This window comes from Salvia miltiorrhiza, chromosome 1, assembly GCF_028751815.1.
Source record: "Salvia miltiorrhiza cultivar Shanhuang (shh) chromosome 1, IMPLAD_Smil_shh, whole genome shotgun sequence".
Classification (NCBI taxonomy): domain Eukaryota; kingdom Viridiplantae; phylum Streptophyta; class Magnoliopsida; order Lamiales; family Lamiaceae; genus Salvia; species Salvia miltiorrhiza.
This window is the reverse complement of record NC_080387.1, coordinates 17,466,929-17,477,988: the sequence shown is the minus strand read 5'-3', so window position 1 is coordinate 17,477,988 and position 11,060 is coordinate 17,466,929. Positions and strand designations below refer to the sequence as shown.

General features: G+C 35.7%; 1 protein-coding gene and 1 long non-coding RNA gene across 2 annotated transcripts; both read left to right on the top strand.

The window, feature by feature from the left end:
- The first annotated feature begins 3,155 nt into the window (after positions 1-3,155).
- On the top strand, positions 3,156-3,910 carry LOC130989445 (uncharacterized). The gene is made up of 2 exons (XM_057913475.1): positions 3,156-3,342; positions 3,672-3,910. The coding sequence occupies exons 1-2, from the start codon at positions 3,156-3,158 to the stop codon at positions 3,908-3,910; spliced, it is 426 nt and encodes a 141-aa protein (XP_057769458.1).
- Positions 3,911-8,731: 4,821 nt separating this feature from the next.
- On the top strand, positions 8,732-9,655 carry LOC131006811 (uncharacterized). The gene is made up of 2 exons (XR_009095775.1): positions 8,732-9,199; positions 9,318-9,655. It is a non-coding gene; the product is annotated as an uncharacterized LOC131006811 (long non-coding RNA).
- The last annotated feature ends 1,405 nt before the right edge of the window (positions 9,656-11,060 follow it).

Here is an 11,060-nt window from a genome sequence, read left to right as displayed (position 1 = left end):
GTTTAGAATAATTTTTGAACTTAGATATTAAGTTGATTCACGCCGGATAAAAGAAAATGAATTTATTTTTAATTCCAACAAAAATGATTTACAAAATTATTTGTAAATTTAGTTATTAAATTTATATGCATTGCATATTTATTTAATTTAGCATTCAAGTATTTTCACGAGCTATTTATTTAAGCAAACACTGAACGATTATTACAGTTTTCATAGTACAAACCGGAAAACTTTATTTTATTTTACTCTCCCACCTACTCCCTCCCGCACCCACCTACTCCATTCTTTTTGCAAACTTTTGCAAACTTTATAGCTGGTTGATCCGAGCTTCAATCTTCCATTCTACACAATTATTCCACATATCTCATCTCTCTCGCAAGAAAGGTTCAAGAACATAATCATCCACCATTCAAGTACTCACAACTCACAAGGTTTTATCTTGAACTCCTTGCTTATCCTATTTTTTTTTTAACAGAGATTAAAGCCCTTATTTTTGTGTTCCACATTCTGAAAAACTCAGCTGCACAGACAAAGAAACGCACATATGCATACATCTATTATGTGTATATATATAAATATGTGTGTATCCGCATAAACAATCGAACCAAGTTTTTAGTATGTATAACAAAATTCATTTACTGATTTAAAGAAAAGACTTATGTTTGTACATATGAAAGAATCGACTTGATAAAAGAGAAGTCTTGAAGTTTTGATTTTGTTTCCCTGCCTTCGATCTTGCTGTGTTGAGTCGAGTCAGGGGGGATAAGGGTTGACGGTGGTGCGACTGGTTGTTACCATCGGCGGCGACCCCGTCATCTGTCGCCGGAAGTTTCAGAGAGGGAGTGGGAGTGGTGTGCTGACGGTGGCGGCGAGGAGTCGTCATCGTCGCCTGAAATTTGGAGAGGGGGCGCAGCAACAGTAGCTTCTCGCTGCTGACTCACCGGAGTTCCAGAGAGGAATCGCGGCAGCGCGATTTGGTGAGGAAGAGGGAGATGGTGGTGGCTGTCGTTGCAGTAGCCGGAGAGAGAGATCGAGGGAGACAGCGGCGTCCGTCGTCGCCAAGGGGGAGAGGAAGAACAGAGGCTGTTCCCGCCGGGTTCGGTGAACAGATGGGAGAACGGCGGGCGGCTCCGGCTGCTGTTGGGTGCGGTGGGGGAAGAGTGAGAGGGAGACTTGAGGTGAGGAAAGGAGAGAGGTCGAAGGGAAGGAGAGAGGAGGCGGAGCCGCCGGCCTCCGGGGACGGCGCTGCCGTCCGGTGGCGGCGGCAGGAGAGCGCAGAGAGAGTGAGCGGCTGAGAGGGAGAGAGAGATATGTTGTGTGCGTGAGAGTGAAGGGAGGAAGAGAAGGGGAAATAGGGTTGAGAGACTTGGGCCGAATATTGGGCCGATTTTTATGAGTGATGGGCCGATTTTTAATTTTATTTAGCTGGGCCCGATTTATTTTATTCAGTCTAGGCCATTCCTATTTTATTGAGTTGGGCCTCATCTTTTAAATTTATATGAGCTATTATTTATTTAAGCATGGGCTCTATTTCATCTATTTAAATGGCTTCCATATTTTATTTAATTAGACTATTAATTAGTTTGATTAATTATTTTTAAAGACTTTGGATTGCCTTCAATTAATTAAATTGGGCTTTCTTATTTTTAATTAATTGAACTATTATTAGTTTGATTAATTTATTTAAAGGATAATTTTCATAATAATATTAAATTATTATTATGTGCATATTTTAAGTAAATTACTTATTATATGCTAAGCATGACATGAAATTGCATTATATTTTGCAATAAAAGTATTTATGATTTAATTGGTTTTATTTATAATTCCAATTATTAAAGAAAGATGAGTAAGAATATTGTTGGTGTTCTTAACTCAAGAGAAATGTTTTCAATTATTTATTTATTAAATTTTGAAAACCCGGCTAAGTGAATCATAGAATGTTAAGCACTACACCATGACTTAAGATTAGATTTAAGGAGACCTATTGAGAATAGATTTCTTGTAGGCTTTGAGCATCAGAAGGATTAGCACTGCTACTCCGATTCAGAGATAAGGTTAAACGACAGGCTTTGCCTAGACAGGTGGGCTTACTTTCCAAATGTACAAAGTATGATTGAGTTATTAAGCTCTAAATGTTTCAATGAAATGCAAATTGTTTATTTAATGTAATGAAAACTGTTTATCCAATAAAATGTTTATGTGCACTCTGCTCTGTTTAAGGCTCGCAATTCATGGATCGATCGAGGTTCTCTTATGGCCTAACACGTTATTTGAGAATTGTGTACACTTGTTAGTTGTTTCGGTGGGTTGATCTCCATCGGGCACTAATTCATGTAAGAGGCGTTATAAGGGTGCTTGGCTGGACGTGTTCCAGAGCATGTATCATGTAAGGCCTGCCTGGGTAGCGTCCCGAGGTCAATTCAACTTGTCTGAGTTACGTCCTCAGGGCAAGTGCAATGGGAAAAATGGATCCGTCGGTGGCTAGAGGTCCGGGATCACAGCGAGTAACAGAAAGGGAGTGTGACATGTGCGCACAAATGAAAGAAAATGTTTTAACATGCTTAGAAGTACTTCTTTCAATTTAAAACCTTCTAAGTCATGTCAAGTATGATTGGATAAACTGTCTTTAAGAAAATAATGAAATGTTTATGAAAATGCATGCCCACTAAGTACATTAGTACTTAGCCCAAAAATACTTTCAAATATTTTCAGGTTGGCTGGCCGGTGCTGACGGGACGGAGCTGAGGCTAGAGATAAATTCCTATGTTAGACTTCCGCTGTAGCAATTACTCATATCAGTCTTTTGTTTTCCCAACTTAAGATCTTCATGTTAAATTTCAAATGATATATCTGACCGAGCTTAGACACTTCACTACTTAATTTATGCCAATGAATGTCGGTTGTCAGAAGCATGAAACAAAACTTGTGATCCAAAGGGGCATAGCCCGACTTTCTATCCTATTTCGGGTTTTTACAAGGTTGTTCCTTGTTTATTTCTATGAATTAGTTGCACCTCGATTATATTTATTCATTCAAGAATTGGGGTGTGACATTGTGCTTCAGAGGTTACACTTGCTATAATTAATGATATTGGGGACAAAGTGTTTACTATATTGGTTGATGAGGCTCGGGATGTATCATTGAAAGAGCAAATGGGGGTAGTTTTAAGATATGTGAATGATAAAGGATGTGTAATTGAAAGATTTATTGGCATTGTGCATGTTGTTGACACTTGTTCACATTCTCTTAAAGATGCTCTTAGTGCTTTATTTGTGAAACATGGTTTATCACTATCAAAACTGAGGGGTCAAGGATATGATGGAACTTCAAATATGAGAGGTGAGTTCAATGGGTTGAAGGCCTTAATATTGGAAGAAAATCCTTATGCTATGTACATTCATTGTTTTTCACATCAACTTCAGTTAATTGTTTTTCACATCAACTTCAATAATTTCGTAGTATCTTTATTAATGTGAAATATTTAACAGGTGATTCTTTGTGTCTTTCACAACAACTCCGTAATTTCATAGCACTTGTCCGGCATCATCCTTACCTTTCTACGATCACTGATTTGGGAAGTTTTGCACAAGAAATGGTTAAAAGTGGCAATCATTTAATTTTTCAATTGGTTTATCGTATGATTGAGTTGACATTGGTTTTACCTGTAGCTACTGCTTCTGTTGAAAGAGCATTTTCTGCAATGAAGCTAGTCAAAAGTGATTTGCGAAATCGTATGCAGGACGAGTGGATGAATGACAGTTTGATCGTGTACATTGAAAATGATATTTTCTCAACAATTGATAATGAAAAGATATTACAACGTTTTCAGTCGATGAGTACACGTCGCAATCAATTGTCATCACTTTCTCAAACAGAAACAACTACTTCACCAAGTATTTATTCTTAGGTTATTTGTAATGTATTGAACTTTTTTAGCTATGTTATTTCAAATGTATTAGAACTATATTATCTATGAAAATGTTGTTTATTATTATTATTATTATTATAAAAATGTCTAAAATGTACTGAATGTCCCCAAAAAAACGGGGGCTACCGCCCCCGAACCCCCATCAAAGTTCAGCCCCCCCCCCAATAAAATTCCTGGTTCCGTCCCTGTGGAAAAGTAATCTAAAATTTTAATAAACTCAATAATTACATATGCGACTGAATAATTCTTTTAAATAGGTAGGGATTTTTTTTAAGTAAGACATAATATTATTATCAGACTTATAGAATAAATAGAGAACCAAAGTTGTTGGTTTCTGTAAGTGCGCTTTTGTTAGTGGGCTGCAGTAACTTTTGTTTCCTTTAATTCATTCACATGCACTTCTCCATCCAGCAATGTTTATGTGGAGTATAAATAGTGCTTTAACTTCATTTTGTACTTTGAGAGAGAATAAATAAAACTTTACCTTCCTTCATGTTTGCTCTGTAAATCTGTTAATTATTAGGCGAAAAATTTGGCGCCCCTTAAATTTTGGGGCCTTGGGCCATTGCCCCACAAAATACACATAAGGGGCAGGCCATATTCTGCGGGCTGGAAAGCGTCAAAATCTTAAAAAACCAAGAAAATGGCTGAGAAATCAAGGAATGTTGGAAATGCCTTATGATATCTACTTCTTTATGTAATAGAATAGGGTTTTTCTAGGAAATCATTGAGTTTTTTTTTCGAAGGCTCCCCTGCCCCCCTTCCTCACTTGAGGTCGGGTGTTTTTGTGGCAATTTTTTTTCCTTGAGTATGCCCAAGATTTTTTTGTAATAACTTTTTTCGTTATTTAGTTTATACAGTATTTTCATAAAAAAAAAATAAAAAAAGAAGATGAATATTTGATGAGGAGGTTGACCAAGTACCAACCATACTTCACCTGCCAATTATATAATCTAGTGTGTTACAAACTCTATTCTTCATATGCGATATTGTGTGTTTTCAAATATTGAATAGCTATGTACATTTCAATTTAAAATGTGGAATCAAATATAAGTTTGATTGCATGCATTCTGGAATATGGATTTTAGTTGCTTAATATAAATGTGACGCAACAGGTAACAAATAAAAATAAACAATGCGCGCGATCTATTGATTATTCACTTTAGTGGAAACCGGTAATCCTGCGACTGCGAGTTCCACTCTATTTTTATTGATGCCAGTCACCACGAAAATCCAAATTAAACAATATATTTAAATAAATATAATATTAAAAATATATATATAAATAACTATAAAATATACTTTAAAAATAAAATAAAATAATCCATATCTACTTCATAAAATCTTAAATTTGAAAATATAAATTTTGAACTTTGTATAAAGCATAATGATAATTATAGTTATTAACTAAAAATAATAATAATAACTAATGCTTATGCAGAGAAAATGATATATGTTTTGTTTGTTGGAATAAATAGCTTATTTAATGTCATAATTTCTTTGTAATTAATGGAATTAAAAAGTATTTTTGGAATCAACATGTTGAGTAGATTAATTTGGTATATTTACTTGTTCAAATCTAAAAAGAATTGAATGAGTAATTAATACCCAAAGATAGTCACTGTTCGGACCACCTGTTTGCCGAAACAGTGCACGTGGCGGCGGTTAAGAACCGAAGAGACACGATGGTTCGGACCACCTGTTTGCCCAAACCTACGTAGCAGCGGTTAAGGACCGAAGAGGCACACTGGTTCGGACCACATGTTTGCCCACACAGTACACCCCTTCGAACAGAAGAGACACATCTCTTTGAACAAGAAGGGTGCACCTCTTTGGACTGAAAAGTCACGTCCGTTCAAGGAAACCCCTGGAACACTATAAATAGGGCCCTCCAGAATGAGATTAAACACACCAACGAATTCAGATAATCAACTTGTCATATTAGATTAGTTTACATACTTAGTTCCGAGTATCAAGTCGTTCGACCGGATAGCGATCTCCTAGTGCTAAGGACTCATCTATCATCCCCAAACCGTTGTATCATGGGGGCAATTACTGCAGATCCGCGAGCACAGAGCGAAAGTAATTTTGCCTTACGGAGAGAGATTTAATCTCGCATCGGTTCTGCATCTTTTTCCATTTATCGTCATTTATTTTCTACACTCCCAAATAACATTGTTCTCTACATTAATTATTGAATAATAAAATATTATTAATTATCAACTTATGCTGAATTTTTGATGCTCCTGAAAATGATTTGGCATGTGAAAAAACTATATTGGCCTTTCAACTATTTTTGAAAATTCTCTTAAACCAAAATTTCAGTATCAAGTTCTGATTCAACACGTTAGAATCTCGTGTATAAATGTGGATCACAAAATTTATTTTATTTTTTCTGGATTTCAATAAAGTTATATACGTATTAGATTCTAAGATGAAATAGCAACATTTAATACTTTCATTAAAGAGGGAGTTGTCCTTCCATGTTTACGTTAGTAGGGGCCACATTATGAGGGTTTCACCCATTTAATATGTCTTGAATATTCCACGATTTACTTCTTTCATAGCGGATGCCTTAATAATAGACAAAAGGTGATTTTTAGGATTAATGGTTAAAAAAAATATTTATTATAAAAGAAATTAAATTATAAAGAATAAAATTATCCTTATTTAAATCACAAAATTTGTTGAAATCACAAACTTTACTTGACATGTTCAATCAATGCATGTCGAGAATAAGTGGTAAATGCATATGCTGACATGCTTGATCATTGCGAGTCGAGTGTATTGAACATTAGTGTATTTTTAATAAATACATTAATGTTCGATCTATGTGAGTCGGGCATTAGTTGTAAACACACCAATGCTAGACATGCTCAATTATTGCGAGTCGAGCAATCGAGCATGTGTAGTCAAGTATTTTTAAAAAATAAACTAATTAATGCTAGATATTTGTCGATTGCGAGTCGAGCATCAGTGCAAAATACATTAATGTTCATCATAAGAGTGAAAAAAACTTAAATAAGTATACTTTATATATTTCGTAAAAAAATGTGTATTTTTTTTAAAATTTTATCTTTTAGAATGGGTATATATCATTCACAAAATCTTCTGTACACTTGGGTATACGGTACACCCGGGTCATACCCGATCCAGATCATGACCCAAATCTAACCTAACTGGACTATCCTACCCGATTGTCAAGTGTTAATGTCATTTCGATATAGTGTTAGTGTCATTTCAATATAGTGTTAGTGTCAGTTTCGAAATAGTGTCATTTGTAAAATAAAATAGTGTTAGTGTTATTTTTGAAATAATGTTATTTGTAAAACAAAATAGTGTTAATGTCATTTCAAGAAAAAATGGATCAAGGTGCAACCAGAGTGTACAGGAGATCACCTTTATATCATGTCTAAATATATGAATCTACCCACTTTGATAATATGTCTATGGAAACTACCCACCCATATAATATGTCTATGGAAAATACTCAAAGTACAATTGATGTTGATAGGTAGGCATTGAATTTTGCAAAAGTTCTTACACCTTTCTTACACAAGTACAATTGTGTAAGAAAATGTGTAAGATAGGTAGTTAAGAATTGTTCAAAATCTGAAAAAATGACATTAATTGCTAACTCACGTCACTTTCATGCACTGTAGGTTTGAAAAATTTGAAAAAATAGGCTACGCTTGTGCGTTATAAAATATCAATAAGCAGGCAAAAAATTTCCTATTTATGTATATTGTGAACAAAAAATATTTTAAAGCCAATGGAGTAACAAGCCTCCCATAAACCCTAGCCGCCTGCATAAGCCTCGGGGTATTTTCACGCGCGGCTTTTGTAGGAGGCTAGGGTTTATGGGAGGCTTGTTACTCCATTGACTTTAGAATATTTTTTTAGTTGACAATATACCTAAATTTGAATTTTTTAGAATTTTTATTAATGTTTTATAACCCACAAACGTGTTATATATATATATTTTCTAAAAAAATACATATGAGTGATCCAAAATGATGATATTTATATAAATAATTAAATAGATATAATCGAATATATATATATATATATAGGGGAGAGGTTCAAGAAAGAACCATAAATAAAAGAAGACCGGAGAACCATTTTCAGCCATTCGATCATCAAGATCTACGGTGGATGCATCATCTTGTTGGATGAATGCAGATCCTGGGTTCGAATCCTGAAGGGAGCATTTTTTTTTTTTAGTGCATTAATTTTAACAGCGAATGCATTAATTTTTACAGTGGATGCATTAGATTTGATGGTTCTCCCGTTCTCACAAATAATGTAGTTCTCTCTAGAACCACACCCTATATATATATATATATATATATATATATATATATATATATATATATATGGGTAAATATCATATTAAACCTTAAACTATACCCGCTTTATCAAAAATACCCTAAAAGTTTCAAAATGTTCTCTAAACCCTCAAAGAATCAGAGTTTTATCAAATATATCCCGCATTTATTTTCCGATCGCCAAAAATGTGACGTGGCTCACCGGATGCCAAAGTGTAATTTATATATATATATATATATATTTTAATCCATGTCATTTTATATTCTATTCTTTTAATCCATGTAATTTTATATTCCTTAATTCTAGAATTTGTTGTCGTGCCCTAAGGATCCCGATTCAGAATTTAACTCATGACTCCGGTGAGAAGGGAAAATGGGGACTTCATCGTCAAGATTACCGGAAAATTCCCCCAAAATTCAATCCATCACCATCTCCGATGAAGTCATCAAAATCTAACCTCAAGAAAAAAATTCAAGCGGTGACAGATCCATCATTTCCTCTCTCTACAGCCAACAATAATTCTCACCTTATTCTCGCTAATCTTGGTGAAAGAGCAGCTTCACCAGCAATTTCTCGCCTATCTAAATCCACGGCAAAACCCTCTCGCCAATCTAAATTCACGAGCAATTTCTCGTCAATCGTGGCATGGTTTCGCCGCGGGTCACCCACAGTAACACCGATACACACGCACAGACGGGGAAGCCCTATATTTCTTCACAGAATCGTGCCGCCATCTATGTAATTTCCGGCGAGCAGCAACACCCAAAAGTCATCACCGCCGAATCGCTCTGTTCTCGGTTGACGTTGCCTCGTCATTCGGTTGACGGCTCCGCCACGGGTCAGAGGTGCGACTCGGCTGGGAAGCCTATCGCCGCATTCCTCCGTCCTCTCGCTCATTACCAAGTGTCGGCGAGGGGTTTTTCTAATTCGATGGGGAAGGTTTTAGTTTTGTTTGCTTATTTTACTTATAATTTCCTGTAATTTAGTCCAATCTTGTGAAAAGGCATACTACCAATGCTGAGCAGGGATTGATTAATTGAGGCACTTGTTTATGCAGAAAGTAGACTCCGATGAAATATCGGCATGGCGTTGCTCTGCTCTGTGATAGGGGGCGACAAGGCAAGGGTGGTTCAGCCCGATTCAAGGCAGAAAATGGGCAGAAAATGACATAAATTAAGAAAGTAGAATATAAAATGACATGGATTTAAAAAAATAGAATATAAATTACACTGTGGCATCCGGCGAGCCACGTCACATTTCTGGCGATCGGAAAATAAATGCGGGATATATTTGATAAAACTCTGATTCTTTGAGGGTTTAGAGAACATTTTGAAACTTTCAGGGTATTTTTGATAAAGCGGGTATAGTTCAAGGTTTAATATGATATTTACCCTATATATATATATATATATATATATATATAACAAATACGAAATTAGGGCACGTTTGTGGGTTATAAAACATTAATACAAATACTAAAAAAATTCAAATTTAGGTATATTGTGAACAAAAAAATATTCTAAAGCCAACGGAGTAACAAGCCTCCCATAAACCCAAGCCGCCTGCAAAAGCCGTGCGTTAAAATACCCCGCGGCTTATGCAGGCGGCTAGGGTTTATGGGAGGCTTGTTACTCCATTGGCTTTAGAAAAAACAATTTGTTCACAATATACCTAAATTTGAATTTTTTATCATTTTTATTAATGTTTTATAACCCACAAACGTGCCCTCATTTCGTATTTATTTATTTTATATATATATTTTCTGAAAAAATACATATGAAAGATCCAAAATGATGATATTTATATAAATAAGTAAAATGACCCAAAATAATTCACGGATATATATACTGGAAATAATTCACAACAAATAAACAAGAGGAATCCACATTGATTTGTAGTAATCCACATTGGAACCAAAAAAAGACAAATGTACGCCTTTTGAGATAGATTGGACGGCTCAAGCTCACGGGTTTTGCAAACAAGAATTTGACCCAATGAGTACAAGAGGAATTCATGGCTTTTGTAATTCACGGGTTTTGAAAGAAGAATCTCACGCCCACAGGATGCAAAACCCGACGATTGACCTCACGACTGAGGTTGGTTATTTTCTGAAGCAGTTTTTACATTTAATCATTTTTTTTACTTAATACTAATATTAAAATATGTGCAGGTTGTTGATATGTACATGATGACGTTGAGGCATAGGTTGATGGCGCATGCTGACTTGATAGATGGGATTGATGACAGGACCACTGTCATATTGGATACAGAATTCTTCGTAAGCATTAATTATTCTGCGCTTACAATCAAATATTCCATTAATATAATGGTTTTTTTTTTTATAAACAGATATATTTGGAAAAGAAATTCAAGATCCTCATGGATGCTTCTCGTGCAATGTTCCCCGATAAGAAAGAAGCAAGGATTTTGGAAAGTGACATGCCTTATCGTAACTGGCTCCCGCACCCCAACCGCTTGTATGCAGTGTATGGCCAACGAACCTCGTCGACTCAAAATGATTGGATGGATGCCACACAGGTACTCATATATGCCTACATTATAAATGCTTTCGAAGCTGTTGATCAATGAAGTGTTAACCAATTGTATTTGCATGTGCATGTCATTATGCCTATATTGATAGACGACCGTTTCATTACCTGTAGAGTGGATATGCTCACGGGTAACTGTGACGTCTTCGACGCCCAGTGGTTCAAAACGTTGGCGCAACCGCGCCGGACCCAGCTGATCCAACTGAAGCCGCTGCAATGCCTTTTTAGTAGGCTGCTTGACGTGGCTTACT

Bases quoted from the DNA above. Each gene is read 5' to 3' on its own strand.
- LOC130989445 (XM_057913475.1), top strand. From the start codon at position 3,156: ATGGGGGTAGTTTTAAGATATGTGAATGATAAAGGATGTGTAATTGAA. The intron at 3,343-3,671 runs GTGAGTTCAATG...TTTTACCTGTAG, and splicing joins TGGAACTTCAAATATGAGAG to CTACTGCTTCTGTTGAAAGA.